The 22,024-nt window shown below is 55.6% G+C and overlaps 3 protein-coding genes across 5 annotated transcripts in view; 2 read left to right on the top strand and 1 right to left on the bottom strand.

The window, feature by feature from the left end:
• LOC117644649 (forkhead box protein P1) overlaps positions 1 to 5,545 on the top strand; it is a 68,929-nt gene extending 63,384 nt beyond the window's left edge. The window contains exons 10-14 of the mRNA XM_034384260.1: positions 573 to 703; positions 3,034 to 3,109; positions 3,219 to 3,263; positions 3,421 to 3,524; positions 3,625 to 5,545. Coding sequence (XP_034240151.1) covers positions 573 to 703; positions 3,034 to 3,109; positions 3,219 to 3,263; positions 3,421 to 3,524; positions 3,625 to 3,895 — 627 coding nt within the window. The 3' untranslated portion in view covers positions 3,896 to 5,545. The remainder of the gene's footprint in view (positions 1 to 572; positions 704 to 3,033; positions 3,110 to 3,218; positions 3,264 to 3,420; positions 3,525 to 3,624) is intronic.
• On the bottom strand, positions 5,334 to 10,246 carry LOC117644623 (cytochrome P450 4c3-like). Of its 3 annotated transcripts, XM_034384232.1 has the most exons (7): positions 10,106 to 10,246; positions 9,191 to 9,329; positions 8,149 to 8,407; positions 7,916 to 8,085; positions 7,156 to 7,672; positions 6,593 to 6,835; positions 5,334 to 6,324 (listed from the first exon to the last, which is right to left on the bottom strand). In XM_034384232.1, exons 3-7 carry the CDS (start codon positions 8,392 to 8,394, stop codon positions 5,950 to 5,952), a joined length of 1,551 nt encoding a protein of 516 aa, XP_034240123.1. In that variant the 5' UTR covers positions 8,395 to 8,407; positions 9,191 to 9,329; positions 10,106 to 10,246; the 3' UTR covers positions 5,334 to 5,949. The 3 variants fall into 3 exon arrangements, with proteins under 3 accessions (XP_034240123.1, XP_034240124.1, XP_034240125.1); XM_034384233.1 differs by lacking the exon at positions 9,191 to 9,329; XM_034384234.1 differs by lacking the exon at positions 9,191 to 9,329 and having other exon boundaries at positions 8,149 to 8,395.
• A 2,811-nt stretch (positions 10,247 to 13,057) lies between these two features.
• Positions 13,058 to 22,024, top strand: part of LOC117644826 (bromodomain-containing protein 4B-like) — a 47,700-nt gene continuing 38,733 nt past the window's right edge. The window contains exon 1 of the mRNA XM_034384469.1: positions 13,058 to 13,363. The gene's annotated coding sequence lies outside the window, so the exon portion shown is untranslated. The remainder of the gene's footprint in view (positions 13,364 to 22,024) is intronic.

Here is a 22,024-nt window from a genome sequence, read left to right as displayed (position 1 = left end):
CTTTTTTCTCTCTCACTACTAACGCGGGCAGCATGCGCTCGGCAACCTTCTCTCTCTCTCCCTCACAGGGCGCTGCATCGTGGGACGTCCTGGGTCTGCGGACTCGGTTTGTTGCCGGGGGTCCAAGGCGGCACTGGGGTGTCAACCCACCTGGGTGGACCCTCCTGGGAGCGTCCATCGGATGCGTGCGGGACTCAGGCATTGCTAACGCGTCCGTCGCTGGCACTGACATGATGCCGTCGACGCACAGTGGGCCAGAAGACCGGTGGAGGCGGCCAAAACTCCAGACGCGTTTTGAGCTCCAGAGTCGCTAAACAGGACTCGAGCCGAACGTGTGACCCCACCAATGGATTGCTCTCCGAACGAGGAGTCCATTGGTGGGGTCACACGTTCGGTTCGAGTCCTGTTAAGCCACTCTGGAGCTCAAAACGCGTCTAGAGTTCTGGCCACCGGCGCCGATCTTCAAGCCCCCCGTGCACGAGGAGAGACCCCTCTTCGCAGCGATGGACGCTGAGCCCACTGGGCGGCCGCACTGCCGCCGGACCCCCGTTGACGGCTTTGTTGTTGTTTAGAACGCGATCCGAACGAACTTGTCGCTGCACAAGTGTTTCGTGCGCTATGAGGACGACTTTGGGTCGTTTTGGATGGTGGACGACGCGGAGTTCGTCAAGCGGCGACACCTGTCCCGGGGAAGGCCGCGGAAGTATGAGACTCAACCTGTGTAGTGCACTACAAGTAGTTCCGCCGCTTAGCGTCCAGCAGACTCATCCCGAGAGTCGTTCCCGTCGCTCTGTCTCTCCAGCACTCGTTGCGAGAGACACAGCGCGACGGCAACGACGCTGGGAACCAGTCGGCAGAGCTTGGGGGCGGCGGGGCGGCGGGGCGGCGCGAGGCGCGCCAAGGCGGCAAGGGCGGAGATACTCCGCGCGCGAGGGGCCCTGTGGGAGTACGCCGCGCGGCGACAGGCTGGAGATACCCCCTGCTGAGATGAACCGCGAAAGGGACGCACTGCGTTGGCGAGGCGCCCCTTGCTTGCCGGCCTTGCCGCGCTCCAGGCCCCGCCGGGCTGTCCACCGCCCTCGTGACGTTGACGCGGCCTGCTTGTCGCTGTAGCTGAGGCCTGCGCTGCGCGCCGACTAGCCGACCCGCACAGTGGATTTGCCAGAAGACCGGTGGAGGCGGCCAAAACTCCAGACGCGTTTTGAGCTCCAGAGTCGCTAAATGGGAGTCGAACCGAACGTGTGACCCCACCAATGGATTGCTCTCCGAACGAGGAATCCATTGGTGGGGTCACACGTTCGGTTTGAGTCTTGTTCAGCGACTCTGTAGCTCGAAACGCGTCTGGAGTTTTGGCCGCCTCCACCGGTCTTCTGGCCCACTGTGACCCGCCTGGTTTGGCCGGCTTGCCCCCGGAGCGGGCATTGCGAATGGACGCTTTCTGCATGGGCCTGCCGAGCGATTGATGTTGTTGTTGTTGCGGCAAGGCCGCTGGAGGATTAGCCTGTAGGTTCGGAAGGGCTTCGCTTGGCTTCGGCCTTGGGCCTTGCGCCTTGGGCCTTCGGGCCGCGTAGGCCGCGTTCGTGGTCCGTCACTGCACAGTGCTGCCAACTAACTCACTTTCGCTCAAGGTTGCTCAAGGTTGCCCACCTCAGCCTGCCCACAAGGCAATACCTAGCCATTGAGAAGTTGCCTCACACGGTAAAAACGGTTCCTGGTTTTCCCAGAAACTCCCTGGAAATCGCCTATGTCTTTACCAGAGGCTCCCTGGAAAAACCGGGCCACGTTTTTACCGTGCAGGTTGAGGGTGGCAACCCTTTCGACACTACCGTGGGAATTTCGGCCTACTTGTGTGGCAGCACTGGAGTGACGTCATTTTCAGCTCTCGCTCGTCGTTCAGCCCTTGGCAGTGGCGGGCCTCGCCGCGGCAGCTTGATGGTGTTGTGTGAGCACAGTCTGTGTACAGAGTAACAGTGCTGCAGTGTACAGGGAGCCCCGAGCAGCAGGTCAGCGACGCAGGCATCGTCCGACATCAATGTTCACTTTTTTAAACCTCTTTTCAACTCTTTTTACTTTTTTTTCTCCATTTTTACTCTCTTTTATATTCCGTAGTATTTTACTACTCTTTTTATTATCCATTTCAAATTTTCTTACTCTCCACGCTTGTGGCTTTGTGCAGCTTCCTTGGCTCAAGCGATGAAATTCCATTTCCCGCAAAGTGCCTCCGCTAGGCAGCTTGTTTTCCGTTTCGTTTGAGCGGGAATGTTGGCTGCGCTGTCCAGTACCCGTCCGTGTTTGCGTGAGGTTGGCAGCGGTGCCGCACAGGCTCTGCACTCCCTGCATTTTCCCTCGCAACATTTTCACTTCCGATTTTTCATTTATTACTTCAGCAGAGCTCTGGATCTTTTTCCCTCAACCTTTGATTCCATTTCTCTATTGCGTCCCCACCACTGCTCTCTTCCTCTTTCCATCTATCTCTCTCTCTATTTCTCGCTTCATTGACTGCGATTGGCTGTAGTTTTACAAATCCATACACCCCATGCAGTATACTGAGCTTCTAACGTGCTGCTGTGTGTTCGTGGTTGCGTGGCCAAAAGTCCCGCCGAGTCTTATTTTTGTGTTTGCCGCCTGCATGAGTATCCTGCGATTTTGGCATGCCTACGTTTTACTCTACTCGTAGTTCGATTTTTTGAACTTACTTTTATTACTCTCTTTTCAAATTTCTACAATTTTTCTCTTTTCTCTCATTCAACTTTTTAAATATTCCTTACATTTTTACCTCTTTTCTTACAATTTCATATCCGTATTTAGATATTTTACTCCAATTTTTTCTCTTTTATACTCTACTTTTTCAATACTTTTTACTCTTTTTCGATTATTTCTGAAATTCTAAAGTTCCGTCCGTTTTCTCAATGAACGACCCAGAATGCTCCCGACGGGTTTCGATCGGACGTCGTCCGTTCGAAGCCCACGCCCGGAGCATTCCGTTCGGCCCGTGGCTGCACTGTTCTGACCGCGAACCGTGTTTTCTTGCAGTGGTCAGCCCGCCAAGAGCCCCACCATGGCCGTGAGCCCCAACATGCACGCCGAGGACTACGACAGTCACATTCAGGTGATTAGCAGGCCGCCTGTCCGCACCTCGCGGCTAGCTAGCGGTTCAACCAGGCCATTTCTTTCTGAGTAATTAATTAGCCTCTAAGAGCGGCGTAACTCACGAACAGGCGTTTCTGTTTCAGCAGCAAATGCAGAACGACGACTACGCTGAGGTGAGTGCATTTTTCCAAGGGTTCTGTGACCTCACCTTCATTTTGTGCCAAGTGCAGTTTCTTGTGTGTTTCGAATAGGCATCCCCGGTCTTTAAACTGAACTTAAAGTCCGTTTTCTCTGCTTTTTTTAAAAACGCGTTTTTTTTTCTGTTTTTAGGGCGGCGTCGACGACAGCCACCTGCAGTACATGGCCTGCCTCATGAGCGCGTCGCCGAACGGCAGCATAGGCAGGGACAAGGACTCGCCCCTGTCGGGGTACAGGTACGCCAAAAACAAAACACCGTGCTTGCATTGACATCTTCAGTCTTCACAGGCACTGAGACAGTGAAATATAAATTTCGGGTCCATTGGCTGGTTCCAGATCGCCCATGCCCGAGGGCCCGTCCGTGAAGCAGGAGATCCAGAGCCTGGGCGGCAGCCTGAGCGCGGGGCCGCCCAGCCCGGTGTCGCCCGGGGGCTCCCCCATGGCCAGCATGGGCCCCGGCGGGTCGCCCCTGGGGTCGCCGCTGGGGAAGCGCGGCCTGGACCGCGTCCTGGACTCGCCCAACCAGCCCATCCCGCTGACGAAGCTCCGCCACGACGACCCGGAGGACCTGTCCATGAGGGACAACACCGTCATGATGGAGGCGTAACGCGTTCGGGCTTTTCAACTGCATTCCGGAGGGAGTGGCATTCCTTTTTTGCGCACGTCCTGTGTTCCTAGGTGAACCGCCCTAGCGAGCCGTCGAGGGACTCGGACGGGCTCGGCCAGGGCGCGGGGCGGACCTTACGATTTCTTCTATTACACGTCATTAACCATTTTATCATTGCTCTGTGAGTGTATGGTTGTATGGCAGAGGACCGAGGCATGCTTGATTCACACGGCAAATGTTTCCATTATGCCCCTGTATTCTAGTCGGTTTCGTATGAAACGTTTTTAAGTTTTGATTTTTTGAGAGGGGCAAGAAAAGCATATCACCCGCAAAGATAATATGAATCACAAAGGGGAACCTCACTTCAGTTTTGCCTCATCATTAGGAAAATCTTAGTCTCGTGGAAACAACAGAGTGCCTACAAATACAATTAGAGCACGTATACGTACAATTTATGTAAAATTTTATCTGTAGAATTTTTATATGTATATATGTAATTATTCCACCTGGCCTTCGTTATTGGCCTATTACAGAGAATGTTTGAAGAGGTCGTAATACTCCAATAAACGGGCTTAAATTGTTAGTAATTCAATAACTCGTTTAAATATGTCATTTTCGTTTTTTGTTTTATTTTTAATACGTGTTACGTTGCATATACTCCGATTAGGAATTGTTATTCTTCTTGTTGATCATTTATTCAGATAAAATGTAATCTCAGAAAACTTACAAGTTGTGTGATAGTCTTGTTAGAGATGGCTCCGTTTTGTAGAAATGGTCCTGCATGTCTTTGCTGCCTTGTCGGGTAGCGATCCTGCTTGTAGTCGACCGAGTGTGTGTGCGTGAGTGAGTGCGTGTGTGTGAGAGAGTGAGGAGTGTGCCCCGTGTACACGCCAACCCCGTCACTGGTGCATGTCTGGCGAAATTTAAGGTAGAATCGATTGTTTTTTGTCCATATCATTAGAAATCGCTTGCCCGACCAGTCGTTGGTGAGTTTCCCCCGGAATACGCGTACGGCGAGATTCTTATTGTTTTAATGTGATTGCAACGAAATCCCAGTGTCAGTTCTGTTGAAATGTGCGTGCAGAGCCGGGTCACATTTACATTCCATGAAATCATACTGTAGAATGGGGACTGAATTAAAATGTTGGGACATCATCCATATCTTGTTGCCAGTAGGTAAGGAAATATTATTAAGTCAATGTGTAAACAATTTACCTTGTTTGCTAACTTTGTTGATTTCGAATATTATTTATTTGTAATATTTATGTTGTCTAGGAGCAGGAACTCTGTGATTTAGGATTTTGAATGCGTTACACTTAATAGCTGAATAAGATTCCAAAGTGTGCAAGTAAGAATGGAATGAGTGCGAGGAAGGCGAACGGGTAGTGTTATGGCTTGTTCATTTGCTGCTGTGCCGTTGCTAAAAGAGAAAAAAAACTTCTTGTGATTTTGTATTTCTAAGAATGTACATACAGTCATTTACAGATTATGAAAACGCATTAAACTTTCACTGTATGTGACTGATAAAGTGATAAGCTATTGACATGTGCGATCAGCATGTGCATTGTAAAATATTCGTATTCTTCTCCGGCGCCGCATCATACTACTCTTTGTGCCATTGCCACCATCACAATAAACCTTTAGTCAGAACGTCGCAGAGTCTTGATATCTCCCTCCGAGTTTGTTGCCACCCATTCCATTTTACGAGTGGCGACCATTTTGGCGGTGGCCGAGGGCCATTTTGGGGTCAATCGGTCTCAAGTCAGACCGTGACCGCCCTTTGCAGTGTGGTGTACACAGTGGATTATCGTGCTCGATAGAGCCGAGACAGTTCGGCGTAAATATGAATTCCTCGGAACCCAAAACGTGGGGACCGGACACTCGTTGCGTGCGTCCACTGCGGACCGCTGTGATACGCGCTTATCTTTATTCAAAAGCGTCTCAGGGTCATGGCCCCGGGTAGCACTAAGAAGAGTCTAGCGCCTCTCGGCTCGTGGAATACTTTGTCCGCATCAAGTGTCGTGGACCCGCGTGGGGACGAAAGCGTGACGGCGCTACTCGAAGAGGCCGCCGCCGACGGGCTTGAGGCGCACGTTGAAGCCGCCCTTGATGTAGAGGAAGGTGTCCATGTTGAGGCGGATCTTGTCACGCGACTCCAGCCCCCGTCCGGGCAGCACGACGCACTTGGCGACCACGGCCGCCACCACGGCCTTCATCTGCAGCATGGCGTAGCGCTGGCCGATGCAGTTGCGCGGGCCCGCGCTGAAGGGCACGTAGGCGTAGGGGTGCCGGCCCACGCAGTTGTCGGGCAGGAAGCGGTCGGGGTCGAAGCGCTCCGGGTCGGGCCAGTGGCGGTCGTCGCGGTGCGTCATGTAGATGAACATGGTGGCCAGCACGCCGGCCGGCAGCGTGTGCCCCGGCAGGTGCACCTGCAGAGAGCGAGGCGTCACTACTCCGCGAAGTGGCGATACCCCAGTGGGCCAGAAGACCGGTGGAGGCGGTCGAAATCCCGGACGCGTTTTGATGCTCCGCAGAGTCGCTAAATGGGGACTCGAACCGAAGGGAACGTGTGACCCCACCAATGTGCTCTTCCGAACGAGGAATCCATTGGTGGGGTCACACGTTCGGTTTGAGTCCCGTTTAGCGACTCTGCAGCTCGAAACGCGTCCGGGATTTACGAATTATGACGTTCCTTACCTCGTCCTTGAGCTTCCTGGAGAAGATGGCCGTGATGGGGTACAGGCGCATGGTCTCCTTGATGACGCGCTCCACGTACTTGAGGCGCTTGAGGCGGTCCAGCGGGTGCAGGCCCTCGATGGCGTCCACCTCGCGCACCTCGGCGCGCGCGCGCTGCTGCACCTCGGGGTTCAGGGCCAGCATGACCATGATGAAGCTGAGCGTCGACGCGGACGTCTGCTGCACGGCGATCAGGGTGCGGACCTGCAACGGAAGTGACGCGTCACAAAAAAAATTTAGAAACATATTAAAATAGACACGCTAAAATGAAAAGGCGCGCCGTGCTCAGAGGGCCAGAAGACCGGGGAGGCGGACAAAACTTTTCACGTTTTGAGCACGGAGTCGCTAAACGGGACTCAAACCGGGCGTGTGACCCCACGAATGAATTCCTCGTTCGGAGAGCAATCCATTGGTGGGGTCACACGTTCGGTTGGAGTCCTGTTTAGCGACTCTGGCGCTCCAAGCGCGTCCGGGAGTTTGACCGCCTCCACCGGCCTTCTGGCCCACTGTGGTGCGTGGCTCACCTCCTCCAGGATCTCGGCGTCCGACAGCACGTCGGACTTGCCGCCCAGCGCCATGTCCAGGAAGGTGTACTTCTTGCGCACGCCGGCGTCCTCGTCCGCGTCGGGTGCGTCGTCGTCGTCGCCGGCGGCGCGGCGCTGCTGCAGCTCGAGCTTCTTCTGCGCGATGACGGCCTTGGCGTGCCGGGTGATGATGGCCTCGGCGCGCTGGTTGACGCGCCCCGAGTGGCTCAGCTTGAACAGGGCGTCGATGAGCAGCCAGGGGTGGAAGATGCGGTGCACGATGACGCCGAACGCGTCCTCCGTGGCGCGCACCAGGTCGGACATCTCCTTGTTCTGGACGCTGGAGGCCCGGGACGCCGGCGGCATCCCGAACGCCGTCTCCATGATGGTCTCCGTCACGAAGGCCGAGTGGAACTTCATGATGTTGACCGTCTTGTCGGCGGGCACCTCGGCCAGCAGCAGGTCCGCGAAGGCCGCGGCGCGCCGCGTGAAGATGCCGGCGTAGCGCTCCAGGACGCTGCACAGTGGGCCAGAAGACCGGTGGAGGCGGCCAAAACTCGAGACGCGTTTTGAGCTCCAGAGTCGATAAGTGGGACTCGAACCGAACGTGTGACCCCACTCATGGATTCCTCGTTCGGAGAGCAGTCCATTGGTGGGGTCACACGTTCGGTTCGAGTCACATTTAGCGACGCTGCGCCTCAAAACGCGTCCGGGATTTCGACAGTCTCAACTGTAAGCATTTTTCGCTCTTGAAAGCTACCTGAAGTGGAAGGCGGGGGTGAGCGCGCGGCGGTGCTTGAACCACGCGTCGCCGTTGAGAGTGATGAGGCCGTCACCGAAGAAAGCCCGCACCGGCTTGTAGATCAGGTCGGGCTTCTCCACCTCCTTCTGCGAGTTGAGCACCGGCTCGATGTCCTCGGGCCGCATTATCTAGGGGAAGAGAACCCGGGTTCAAACACCAACTTTTTTTTTTCTTTTTTTGCCAGTCCTTACCTGCACCGAGGGCCACTCCCCGATCCAGAACTTGATGGGGCCCGGGCCGTAGGTCCGGTACAGCCGGATGCCGCGGTCCAGGATGCCGTCCATGGGGCCGAACATGTAGATGAGGTGGCCGATGAGGGGCAGCGGGTAGCTGGGCCCCGGCACGGCCGCCAGCAGGCTGGTCACCTTCACCCTGCCGGCCGCGTACCGCGCCAGCCACAGCGTCACCAGCACCACGAGTGCGAACAGCGTCACCATCCTGCAGCACGCCCTGCGCCAACAAGCACAGCGTGTCACAGTGGGCCGGAAGACCGGTGGGGTCGGCCGAAACTCTAGACGCGTTTTGAGCTGCTGAGTCGCTAAATGGGACTCGAACCGACCGTGTGACCCCACCAATGGACTGCTCTCCAAACGAGGAATCCATTGGTGGGGTCACACGTTCGGTTCGAGTCCCATTTAGCGACTCTGGAGCTCAAAACACGTCTAGAATTTTGGCCGCCTGCGCCGGTCTTCTGGCCCACTGTGCGCTGGTTAGCACGTTCACTGCGAAAGGGTTCTCCAGCTGGATTTCCGCCGAGAGGTTGGTGACGCTGCCACGGTGGTACGAGGGCACAGCAAGCAGCCCGCACAGTGGGCCAGAAGACCGGTGGAGGTGGCCAGAACTCAAGACGCGTTTTGACGAGGGGGGAACAGCTTCACACATTCATTGTACAAAATTTGACCACATTCCACATTCAGGTGGCAAAAACGCCTGTAAGTAGGCAACATGTGTGGCAAAAACGCCAAAAATCTTGCACATTCTTGCACATTCACACAATCATTGTACATAAAATTTGACAGTGGGTCACCCCTCGCGTTTTGACCTCCAGAGTCGGTAAATGAGACTCGAACCGAACGTGTGAGCCCACCAACGGATTGCTCTCCGAACGAGCAATCCATTAATAGGGTCACACGTCCATTTCGAGTCCCAGTTAGCGACTCTGGAGCTCTGCACGCGTCTAGAGTTTTGTCCGCCTCCACCAGTCTTCTGGCCCACTGTGGGCCGGCGGCCTACCTGAGCGCTGCCTCGGCCGATCCGCTAAAGAGGTCCGCGCCGCCGGTTCCCCAAATGACCGAGTGACCGCCTGCGTCCCGCGCCGCTCTCGGACTGAGAGCACCGTCGGCCTATTGTCCGGGGGACGGCTTGCTGCAAGCTGCAAGGCCGATGGAGAAACCAGCGTGATAAAACCGGGAACCGCCGGGGACCCGGGGAGGGAGGGGCTACCACCGCTAAAACGGCAGCCGTGCCCGGACAAAGTCGAAATGCAATTTCGTTTTCGTTTGGTTTCGACTTTTATTGGCCAGGCTGTCTGCAGACAGTTAACTTGGGCTGCGTCCGAGGAGCCCTGCGAAGGGGCGAGCGCACAGTGGGCCAGAAGACCGGTGGAGGCGGACCGAGGGGGAAACGACTGAGAAATTTTGTGTACATCGGATAGGGATAACCCCGGATAACCCCCGGATTACCTCCGGATTACATCGAAAAATTTCCAGGATTACCATTGGATAACCCCGGATTACCTCAGAAATTTCCCGGATTACCTCAGAATTTCCCCGGATTACTTCGAAATTTCTGGTTATCCGGATAGCGGATAACCAATTTGCTGTACATCTGATAACCGAAGTCGTTTCCCCCTCGAGGCGGACACAACTCTAGACGCGTTTTGAGCTCCAGAGTCACTAAGTGGGACTCGAACCGAGCGTGTGACCCCACCAATGGATTGCTCGTTCGGAGAGCAATCCATTGGTGGGGTCACACGTTCGGTTCGAGTCCCATTTACCGACTCTGGAGGTCAAAACGCGTCTAGAGTTTTGGTAACCTCCACCGGTATTCTGGCCCACTGTGGAACGGAACACCGCGGGGTATTTTCAAAACCGGCAGCAAGGGGGCAAAACGTGTGGCGAAATACGCTCCTGTGGGAGCACCACTCACCCAAACACTCCGATCGCCGCTCTGTATATGCTTGCTCTGCCTATCTATCTGTCCCTCCTGGTGTCCCCTCGGCCGTGCTGCCCTGGTGCCGCCCGGCGCCGAAGTGCGTGGTGCTGCTGGGTCGCGGAGTGTCGCCGAATGTCGCCGAGAGCAGTGTGCCCGCCCGCGTCCGCCGCCGTCAGCCCACAGGGCGCCACAGGGCGCAACACACCAGCGTGTGACGCAGGTCTGGCGCGGCCAGAACACCTCGGGGCACCGATGCGGACAGATTCGGACCGATTCAGCGCAGAGAGTGCCGTGGTACGTAAGTCGCTGCATCTGGAGCCACAACCCCAAGAAGAAGAAGAAGAAGAAGAAGAAGAAGAAGAAGAAGAAGAAGAAGAAGAAGAAGAAGAAGAAGAAGAAGAAAAAGAAGAAAAAGAAGAAGAAGAAGAAGAAGAAGAAGAAGAAGAAGAAGAAGAAGAAGAAGAAGAAAAAGAAGAAAACGAAAACGCGAAAGCGAAAACGCGAAAGCGAAAACGCGAAAGCGAAAACGCGAAAGCGAAATCGCGAAAGCGAAAACGCGAAAACAAAAACGCGAAAACAAAAACGCGAAAGCAAAAACGCGAAAACGCGAAAACAAAAACGCGAAAGCAAAAACGCGAAAACGCGAAAACGAAAACGCGAAAACGAAAACGCGACAACGAAAACGCGACAACGAAAACGCGAAAACGAAAACGAAAACGAGGTATAAGGCTGGGTTAGGACCAACGAAAACGACGGCCTCGGGCCCCTTGGGCGAGAAGGGAGCACGCCACTGTCCAGGACTAGACGAGGGCGCCTGCGATGCGGCGGGTAGGCAACCCCACTGCTCGGTAGTGGAGCGGGTTGCCTACTGCGCCGGGCGCTTGCGATGCTTGCAGCCTTTGTTTCGCCAGTGCAGTGGCTCTAGCACGGGGTATGGACGGCGCGGCGCCCGGGCCGCGGCGATACCCCGCGCTGCGGCGCTGCGCTCCGGGGTATGTCCGCACGGCCCGCACGCACGCCCGGAGTAGCGCCGTGGCCGCGGCGGCCGGAAGCGTGGAGGCACAGCTGACTCTCAGCCACCACAAACAGGCCCTGGCCGCCCTGCACAGTGGGCCAGAAGACCGGTGGAGGCGGACAAAACTCTAGACGCGTTTTTGAGCTCCAGAGTCGATAAATGGGACTCGAACCGAACGTGTGACCCCACCAATGGACTGCTCTCCGAACGAGGAATCCATGGGTGGGGTCACACGTTCGGTTCGAGTCCCATTTAGCGACTCTGGAGCTCAAAACGCGTCTTGAGTTTTGGCCACCTCCCCGGTCTTCTGGCCCACTGTGCCCTGGCCGCCCTGCGGGGACTGTGCACCTGCCGTCACCAAAACACCGGATGTGTCAAATGCCGTTCAAGTTGGAGCAGCGCGCATTTCTGGTCGGAGAGAGAGGAAAGTTCTGCCAGATGTGGTCCTCTTGGCAGTTTTTACAGCGGTTAGTGATGACAAAGCCGTTTAAGTGGCTTCGCACTGCCTGAACGGAGTTAAAGGAATCTTTCAAGTTCAAACCAAGTTTAGAGCAAAAATCGAAAATAAAATAAATCGGGCTGCCGCCGGTAGTCGAACCCGCGACCGAGGCGCAACGACGTTGGCCGTGCAGCCGGGTGAGACCAGAGACCTGCCCCCGGTTCGATAAAACGGATTTTATTCGCGCAGTAAAATAAAAATAAAAATGAAACAGCGTAATAATGCCAAATCCGGCCTTGCAACACTATTCGTGGCAATCCTGTTTCCAAGTTGGGCTTGCCGCTCGGCTAGCCGGCTGGCCGGCGGCTTGCAGACGGACTGCACCAAGTTCACTGCCACGACTAGGAGGGGCACAGTGGGCCAGAAGACCGGTGGGGGCGGACAGAACTCTAGACGCGTTTTGAGCTCCAGAGTCGCTAAAGAGGACTTGAACCGAGCGTGTGACCCCACCAATCGATTCCTCGTTCGAAGAGCAATCCATTGGTGGGGTCACACGTTCGGTTCAAGTCCCATGTATCGACTCTGGAGCTCGAAACGCGTCCAGAGTTTCGGCCACCTCCACCGGTCTTCTGGCCCACTGTGCTCCGCCCACGGAGCGCAGCAGTCTGTCTCTCTCGCACTCAGGGCGCGTCCCATACCCGTGCGAGAGAGACAGAGCGACGAAAACGGCTCTCGGAATGAGTCTGCTGCAGGGCGCGAGCACTTGCAGCGCGGACTGAACAGTGCTTTCGTCGTGATGTCTCTCTCGCGCGCACACGTGCCGGCACACGAGCGAGCTAGACGGAGCGACGAGGCGACTTTGTAGTGCAGCGACGTGCCCGGCCCGGCCCTTGTGGGTGGAATCCGGAATAAGTTAGTGTTTGAACCCGGTGGGGCGGCAAGGCGGTGCGGCCACTCCCGCGCCGGACAGACCATGCAGGCAGCCGCGGCCAGCCCGGCTGCAGGGGGCGACAGTGGGCCAGAAGGTCGGTGGAGGCGGCCAAAACTCTAGACGCGTTTAGAGCTCCAGAGTCGCTAAACGGGACTCGAACCGAACGTGTGACCCCACCAATGGATTGCTCGTTCGGAGAGCAATCCATTGGTGGGGTCACACGTTCGGTTCGAGTCCCATACAGCGACTCAAAAGGCGTCCGGGATTTTGGCCGCCTCCACCGGCCTTCCGGCCTTGTCGGGGTCCTCGGAGGCTCGCGGCGACGGAAGGCAGACGGCAGGCCCTTCTGGTGGAGTGACCACGCCGTCTCCGTCTCGCGCGTGCAGGCTTGTAGTGCAGGTCCTGCCCTGTGGATGCCCCCTCCCCCTCCCCGCGGCGAGCGAGGGGGGCAGAGACGGGCTGGGCTGGGCCCATGGCTGGGCCGCCGTGCCAGTCAGAGTCTCAGTAGCGACGCGACGGCCGAGAGCGCCAGTCGGCAGTCGGCACGCCAGCCGAGCCGAGCCGAGCGCGCAGCCGAACGGAGCCGAGCCGAGCCGAGCCGAGCCGAGCCGAGCCGGGGGTGTTGGTGTCGGGGCGAGCGGTGGCCCAGCCGGTTTGGGCCAGACGACCTGGCCTGCACGGCCTGCACGGGGATGGCGACTACTGTGACGTGCCATTGACCGACGACGGGGAAGTTCAACCGCTTGTGTGTGATTGTGCGTGTGTGTGAGTGAGTCAAGCGCTCCAGTGCAGCGGTCCAAGTGACGGCGTGGCGACGACGACCGCGTCGCCAGCCCCAAGGACTACTTCACCTTCTCCAAGCTAAAGGTGAGCGTCGATGTCGAGGTTTTAGGAAAGCAGTGCCGTGCCGAACGCCAGCCGGAAGCGAACCTTTTTTTCTGCCTCCAGCAGCGCGCGCGCGCGCGCGCGTGTGTGTGTGTGTGTGTGTGTGTGTGTGTGTGTGTGTGTGTGTGTGTGCATGTGAGTGTGCATCTGTGAGTGCGCGTGCGTGCATATGTGTGTGTGTGTGTGTGTGTGTGTGTGTGCATGTGTGGCGCTGCGTCCGGCCAATGCAACGCACTCGCCTCACCCACCGCTGTCACTCAGAAACGAGAGAGAAAGAGGGGGAGCGCAAAGCGAGAGAGAGAGAGAGAGGAGAGAGAGAGAGAGAGAGAGAGAGAGAGAGAGAGAGGCAGGGACGCCGAACGGAACAGAACGGGACAAACTTGAATGCACGCTTGTTGATGCGTAGCAGCAGGCCCCCCGCCCCTCTGTCCTTTCGCTTGCTCTCACCTGGACCCCGCCCCGCCTCGCCCCGCCCCGCCCCAGCTCAGTTGAACCGAGCAAGGCGTCCCAAACGGCCTCTTCGGAGAGCCCGCTCGAGTTTGGGCCTCGGTGTTTGATTCGGAGCGACCGGCCCAAGCCGCAGAGAGAGCGCGCCGGTGTTTGAACCTTCCCGGAAATGCACCGGTGCTCCCTCCATCGCGTGCCGGAAACCGCACGGTGGCCGGGGTCGCGGGTTCAAATACCGACCAATTTCCTTTTATTTTCTTCTTTTCTTCTTCAAATCATGTGCTTGTATGTGAACTTAAAGAGACCTCAGCGACTAATTAAGGCACTGAATCGCCTAGAAAGGCAAACGTTTCTAAATCAGCGGCCGTTTTCGCAGCACTCTTCCCCGACCCTTCTCTCTCTCTCTCTCTCTCTCTCTCTCTCTCTCTCTCTCTCTCTCTCTCTCTCTCTCTCTCTCTCTCTCTCTCTCTCTCTCTCTCTCTCTCCCAGCGTGAGACGCGGTGTGTGGGAAGACGCAGGCCGGGCGTTAAAAGTGAAACACATTCACTGCGACTTTGCCAAGTTCGCCGAGTCTCGGGACGAGATGGAGGGAGAGAGTTACAGGCGCCAGGCACGCGGTACAAAGCGACAAACATCCAAGTTTATAATTGCGTTAACTCGGCGGCGAGACGCGTTAAAATCTGTGAGGTTGGCAACGCGGCGTTTTGGCGCGAGAAAGTGAGAGAGCGTCGCATCGTTAGGAATGACACATTTTTCGCTGACCGAAACGCGCCGGTGACGCCGCGGTGGTCGCCGCCACGCCGGACCGCAGTCCAGTGATGCCAACTTGCAGCTACTTGGGAAAAAAGGCTCACTGCAAAGTTAAATTATCTCTAAGGACATGTTGGGCGTTGTCGCGTCGCGTTGAGGGTACCGCCTAGAGAGCTCGAACGGAATCGATTTTCCAGTAGAGGTTGCGACACACTGTGTCGTGATTGGCTGATCATCTCTGTCGACCTGATCTGAGATCGCGACCCAGCCCTACGTGTGTTTCACGTAATCGCCTGATTTGAATAATCCGCCCAAAGAAGGTAGTCTGCCCTTGCCAGCGCACAGTGGGCCAGAAGACCGGTGGAGGCGGTCCAAATCCCGGACGCGTTTTGAGCTCCAGAGTCGCTAAACGGGACTCGAACCGAACGTGTGACCCCACCAATGGATTGCTCTTCGAACGAGGAATCCATTGGTCGGGTCACACGTTCGGTTCGAGTTCTGTTTAGCGACTCTGGAGCTCAAAACACGTCTAGAGTTTAAGCCGCCTTCGCCCGTCATCTGGCCCACTGTGCAGCGCCAGGGAAACAGGCGAGTCTGGAAAATGTGTTCCCGCGTCCACTTAGACGATTGGCTGAAAAAACTGCAGAAAGAATTCCCTGGATCTTGTTTCACCGAGGCCGTTGACTCGTATTCATATGCTGCTCTATTTCTCGACAAGGTTTTTTTTTCGTTCTTTTTAATTCGTCTGTCATTTTTGTGCGTGCTCAGCGTAGCGAGGCCTGCGCTGCGTGGCCTGCGAGGCGGGGAGGCCGGTCGGGTCGGCCGATGCTGCGTGGGCAGGGGCACCGCTAGCGTCCCGGAAAGCCTTTGCCACTTCCTCTTATTTTACAAACTTCATTAAATCTTGACCGAGCACTGAGAAAACCTTACGAACTGTTTTAGCCTTCACACTTAAAAGCAGCTTGTTACAACAAAGTATTTAGAGCATACTTAAGCTTACGAAGAAAATACTCTGTAATTTACGAATTATTTCTTCACATAAAAAAGTAAATTAGATTGTACACTACAAAATCATATGTGTGCTTAGTACACAGATGTGGGAGTATACTTGCAAGTGCACATCTATAGATGTTTACTTGACAAGCATACATCTATAGATGTGTACTTGGGCAAGCATGCATCAATAGGAGTGTGCTGTCAAATGGGTGACATGTATGTGTGCTTAAGTACACTGCTATAGATGCATGCTTGCCCAAGTGCACATCTATAGATGTACGCTAGTCAAGTACACACCTATAGATGTGTACTTGCTAGTACACTCCCACAGCTGTATGCTAAGCACACATTTGATTTTGTAGTGTCATATGCTCAAAATAAGGTTTTAAGTGTGAGCAAAACGACCGAGCTATCGTTTCGAGACATCACTGGGAGCGCGGTGGTTCTGCTTATCGGGATAGTTTTGTTTAGACGGGCAATCTGTGAACGGGTGATACATTGTGTATGAGATTAGTCTTTTGGAGAGGTTTTGACTAGCATGCTATCTGTGTCTCGTAACCGAGCGATAAGAAGCTGCAGTGTACGTCGCAGCAGAATGAAAAGAGACCTTTTCCTCTATGTTTGATGGCTGCTGCTTTTTCGGGGCAATGTCCCGAGACCACGCTCGATGCGGGATGCGGACCGTCCTGAATGCTACTTTTACCAATGGACAACAGACAGGTCCTCGTCAGAGCTCAGTCACTTGACTGGCATTGAAGTCTCCGGGCAAGAGGTTGGGTCGCCATCGTGACTCAAGGCAGTTTTGCCGCTTAAGTTGGCAAAGTTGCCTCTGTGCACCAGTGTCGAAAGGGTTGCCAACCTCAGCCTGCCTACTGGTCAACCTCGGCTCCGCTGTCTTGAAGTCGCCTAGGCTGAGGTTGGCAACCCTTTCCACACTGGTAAATGCTGGCCTGTGGCAGTCAGGCGGAATCGTAGGCCTTCGGGAGAAAGCACGCACACACGCGCGAAAAAGAAAACAACAACAACAACAGCAAGATCGGACCTGGGTCAAGACCCTGATCTAGTGTAGTGGTGGGACGGAGCCGGTTGAGTCAGGTCGCCCGCGCGTTCTGCGCGGAGAATTGGAACACGACTGCGTGCGAGGAGGCGCGCGGCGCGTCGCGCGTCGCCGGGCAGGGAGGCTGCCTCCGAAAAAAAGGCGGGCCGGGCGGGGCGCGAACCCGCGTCTCGGCTTTCTCGGGCAAGTGGCCGCGGAGACACGGCGGAACCCAAGTGGAACACATTATCCCAACATCGAGCATCGCGAGGCTTCGCGGACGGACGGCAGGCGTCAGTCACGCGGACTTGTTTGCAGACACAGTGGGCCAGAAGACCGGTGGAGGCGGACAAAACTCTGGACGCGTTTTGAGCTCCAGAGTCGCTAAATGGGACTGGAACCGAACGCGCGACCCCACTAATGGATTGCTCTCCGAACGAGGAATCCATTGGTGGGGTCACACGTTCGGTTCGAGCCCCTCTCAGCGACTCTGGAGCTCTCAAAACGCGTCCAGAGTTTTGGCCGCCTCCACCAGTCTTCTGGCCCACTGAGGGCCCCTTCCAGTTCGCCAACCCGGTATTGGACTGGAGCAAAATCGAAATTCATCCATCATCGCTCTTCGTTTGCGTGCGTAGGAGACCTTGTGACTTTCCGATCCAAGTTGATCATTACACCTCGTCTAATTTGCTAGTGACGAGCAGCCTCGGTCTTATCTGCAGTCATGCATGAGTTCTAAGTAAAAAAAGAAAAAAAATCTATGGAATTTCTACAACTTACAACTATACGACAACCTTGCAAGCTTGATGTTTCCATTGCTTTCTGAATAGTGACCTCGACCAACACCCCCAAAAAAACTTCTTGGATAAAAAATTAACTTTTCTTGTTATTTTTTACGGAAACATTTCTTTATCCAAACTTTTTTCTTGTATGCAGAAAATTTTCTTGTGTTAAGACTTTTTCTCCTATAAAAACCCGAGAAAATTTAAAAAAAAATCAAGAAATCTTTTTTTGTGGGTGAATTTCAAAGTCTGCTTCACTTTGCTCTCGTGGTGTCGGCGAGGCTCAAAGACTCGCAGTGGCCTTCCCCTGCGTGCGACGCGCGTGACGGCGTGACACGCGGCCTGGGCGAATCGCGTGTACGGTGTGTACAGTGTGGTGTACAGTGTGGTGTACGCACCGAGGGAACTGCCGGACATAATCTGGCTGCTAATATTGACGAATTTGGCGCCTGGCCTTCGCGTGGGCCCACTGCGCGTGCGTGTGTAGTGTGTGTGTGTGTGTGTGTGTGTGTGTGTGTGTGTGTGTGTGTGTTTTATTGTGTGTGGGAGGGGGACGAGGCGATGCTTGGTCATCTCGTAATGGTTTCACACGTCGTCTATCCACGCACCGCCGCCGCCTCTCTCCATCTCTGTCGCACTCGCACGGCGGCGTCGTGGTGTTGCTTGCAGTGTGGTGGCTGTCGGCGTGGAGGGCAAGCATCGGTCAAACGAATGGTGCTGCTGGACACGAGACGCGGAAGACGGACGGACGTACAAGTCATGAACATACGCGTATGGCGTCACGCTGGAGCCAATCAGCCAATCGGAGGATGAGCTCACGTCGGTTTTGTTCCGGCGCGCTTCTGTCTCTCTGTGTGTGTGTGTGTGTGTGTGTGTGTGTGTGGTGTGTGTGTGTGTGTGTGGTGTACGCGTGATGTAGTGGTGTGGGCCGTGCTTGTCGCTCTGTCCTTGTCGGCGTCGTGGGTGGCTTGCTAAACTACGGCTTCGTCTTGATTTCCTTCTTCTTCTTCTTATCCTCCTCCTCCTCCTCCTTGGTGACACACGCCGCCCGGGTGGGTAGGCAACCGAACCACCAGTGTGCCTTGCGGGCTTGCCTACCCCTTCGTGTGCAGGCGCTTCATCTCGCCCCTGCACTCTTAAAAGAGTAAAGTCTTCTTCTAGTGAAGAAACTTTTCAAGTAATCTATTAGTCACAATAGTTAGAAAATGGACCCGAATTGTAGTCGGTTCGTGGAGGTGTATTTTTGTGCGAACGCGCTTCGTCCGCTTCGCGCTTCCCTGAGAAGTGTTTGACATTTGGTGCCTCAAGGACCAGCGCCACCAGCAGTGGCGTCGCCGAGAGTCGTCGCTCAGTCTCTCTCGCACTCATGGGGCGTCCCGTGTGGGTGCGAGAGAGACAGAGCGACGACAACAGGGCCTCCCGCGTGGCGCGCCACAGTGGGCCAGAAGACCGGTGGAGGCGGCCAAAACTCTGGACGCGTTTTGAGCTGCAGTCACTAAATGGGACTGGAACCGAACGTGTGACCCACCAATGGATTGCTCTCCGAACGAGGAATCCATTGGTGGGGTCACAGGTTCGGTTCGAGTCCCATTTAGCGACTCTGGAGCTCAAAACGCGTCCAGAGTTTTGGCCGCCTCCACCGGTCTTCTGGCCCACTGTGCGCCGAGCCGCCGAGCCAGCGGGCATCCTTGGCCGTGTAGGCTGGAGCCGAACAGGCCGCTGTCTCTCTCGCACCGCCGCGCAGTGCCCCGCCGGAGCGAGAGAGACAGATCGACGCCGCTCGCACGCCGCGCCTGACCGTGCCGGCCGTGCCGGCCTGCCCACATATGGGGGGCGCCGGCAGGCCGGTTCCTCTCGTCGCTCCGTCTCTCTCTCTCTCTCTCTCTCTCTCTCTCTCTCTCTCTCTCTCTCTCTCCTCTCTCTCTCTCTCTCTCTCTCTCTCTCTCTCTCTCTCTCTCTCGCGGGGCGTCCCGGAAGAGTGCGAGAGAGACGGACGGGCGAGGTGGCGGCAGGCCAAAAGCGAGCCTAGTTCCCTAATCAATCCGAAAGCCGAGAGCCAAGACTCCGCGCTGCAGTGCGCCGCCCATTTCGTAGTCCTTCTTTTGCGACGGTCACTTTGGCAACTTCCCCAAACACGAAAACTCGGTAAAATTACCCGAAGCGAGAACAAGTTTCAAAAATTTAATTTTTCCACAGCATTTTTTTTTATTGACAAAAAGTTTGATTTTTTTTTTCTTTTTGTGAACCGAGAGGTTAGAACCCTGGTAGCCTGGTGGGCCTGGCGGGCCTTGCGGCTTCTGGACACCCCCTGGAGGCTGCCTGGAGTCTGCCTGGAGGCTGCCTGGAGGCTGCCTGGAGGCTGCCTGGAGGCTGCCTGGAGGCTGCCTGGAGGCTGCCTGGAGGCTGCCTGGAGTCTGCCAGGGGCTGCCGCGGGATGTGTCCGTCCGAGCTCGATTTTGGAGCGGCCTGGCGGGGGGCGCCCCGTCCAGCACGCCCAGGACGCTCGGGACGTCCAGGAAGCAATTGCTGTGCCTAATCGACAATGGCGAGCCTGATAAGTGATGGCCCGGCAACAATGGGCCAGTGGGTATCGGGCTGCCGTTCGTCGGCGGCACAGTGGGCCAGAAGACCGGTGGAGGCGGCCAAAACTCTAGACGCGTTTTGAGCTCCAGAGTCGCTAAACGGGACTCGAACCGAGGGGTCGGCAACTCATATATTACTTCGTACACGGTGGCTATATTACCTGTATATTACCATATATTACTTGCATATTACCACAATTTCACCTCTATAATACCCCTATATTACAATATATTACTTTGTATTACTTTATATTACACATATATTACCTATATTACTGGTAATATACGTATACTCCCTCGTACACGGCCAAGGGAAGTTGACGACCCCTCGACTCGAACCGAACGTGTGACCCCGCCAATGGATTGCTCTCCGAACAAGGAATCCACACTGGGAAAATTTGTTGTCACTTTATGACAAAAACGTGGATGACATTTTCGTCACTTCGAAATGATGACAATCTCGTCACGAATTGACGACATTTTCATCAAAGCTCCTATACTTATTGCATGGGCGTGACAAAAATGTCATTAATTGACTTGATGACATCCTTGTAAGGAAAATTAGCCTTGAAATAGTCATCAAGTGACGATTCAAATTTTCGCAGTGCATTGGCGGGGTCACACGTTCGGTTCGAGTCCCATTTAGCGACTCTGGAGCTCAAAACGCGTCCGGGGTTTTGGCCGCCTCCACCGGTCTTCTGGCCCACTGTGCGTCTTGGCCAGTGCACTGCCAGACTGATACTGGCTTAATGAGCACTGGTGTCCTGTCAGGGCCGGCCTTGGGCTTGGCGCGCCTTGGCGTCCGCGGCGGCGTGCAGCCAGGTTTGGACCGGCCGGGCCGCGCCGCGCTGCGCCGCGTTTCGACAGCGTGTAGGAACAAATTCGAGTCATTAGGTTTTGAAAGGCGCTGCCTTGCCCCTGTCCGCCGCAGTGGCGGATGGCGCGGATGGCTTGTCTTGTCTTTATCTGGCATCGGCTAGTGACGCGTTTTGCCTTGTCGCGGTGAGTCAGGCCGTGGCACAGTGGGCCAGAAGACCGGCGGTGGCGGCCAACATCCCGGACGCGTTTCGAGCTCCAGAGTTGCTGAATGGGACTCGAACCGAACGTGTGACCCCACCAATGGATTCCTCGTCCGAAGAGCGATCCATTGGTGGGGTCACACGTTCGGTTCGAGTCCCATTCGGCGACTCTGGAGCTCAAAACGCGTCTAGAGTTTTGGCCGCCTCCACCGGTCTTCTGGCCCACTGTGCGTTGTTGTGTTTCTCGTGGAAAAATCGGTCAGAGATGGCGGCGCCTATCTTATCGCCTTGATTGGCGGCTCGCCGCGGCACGCACGGCCGCGCACGGCAGTGTATCGGCTGGCCGCCGCGCTCTCGGCCTCTCGGACGCGTGTTGCATTAAGTCGGCACGGCGGCGCGATAGGGCGTCGGACCGGCCGGGGCGGCGGGGCGGCCGGCCACAGTCCACTGGGTCATTGCCTCTCCGTCGTTTTGCAGTGCAAGAGCAACCTGAGCAGTGCTGCGGTCTAAAAACAAATAACCGAAAAATACGAACACATTTTTTGCTTTAATATATATGTTTCTGTCGTGTTATTCAAGAATTTGTTTATTTAAAAAAAAAACGCGTGTTTTAATCTTTTAATGAACTTAAAAACAATTTCTTAAGAAGTTGTCTGAAATTGTTTTTTGTAGTGTACGTTAAGCGCGCCTCGAACTCGGACCCATTGCCCTTGGTTCCAACGCACAGTGGGCCAGAAGACCGGTGGAGGCGGCCAAAACTCTAGACGCGTTTTGAGCTCCAGAGTCGCTAAATGGGACTCGAACCAAACGTGTGACCCCACCAATGGATTGCTCTCCGGACGAGGAGTCCATTGGTGGGGTCACACGCTCGGTTCGAGTCCTATTTAGCCACTCTGGAGCTCAAAACGCGTCTAGAGTTTTGGCCGCCTCCACCGGTCTTCTGGCCCACTGTGCCACGGATCCAACCGGAAGGCGGGCAGGGCAGGCGTGCGCGCGTCACCCCCAACAAAGACGCCCCAAAAAGGGCTGAAAGG

Source organism: Thrips palmi, unplaced genomic scaffold, assembly GCF_012932325.1.
Source record: "Thrips palmi isolate BJ-2018 unplaced genomic scaffold, TpBJ-2018v1 HiC_scaffold_18, whole genome shotgun sequence".
Classification (NCBI taxonomy): Eukaryota; Metazoa; Arthropoda; class Insecta; order Thysanoptera; family Thripidae; genus Thrips; species Thrips palmi.
The sequence above is the reverse complement of the archived record's forward strand: the minus strand, read 5'-3'. Positions and strand labels throughout refer to the sequence as shown.

What these genes read in the sequence shown, in the direction of transcription:
- LOC117644623 (XM_034384232.1), bottom strand. Translation starts at nt 8,394, where the DNA reads ATGGTGACGCTGTTCGCACTCGTGGTGCTGGTGACGCTGTGGCTGGCG. An exon ending in ACCCCCGCCTTCCACTTCAG is followed by an intron (nt 7,673 to 7,915) that starts GTAGCTTTCAAG and finishes CCCACTGTGCAG; the next exon opens with CGTCCTGGAGCGCTACGCCG. An exon ending in ACGCCGAGATCCTGGAGGAG is followed by an intron (nt 6,836 to 7,155) that starts GTGAGCCACGCA and finishes CTTCCGTTGCAG; the next exon opens with GTCCGCACCCTGATCGCCGT.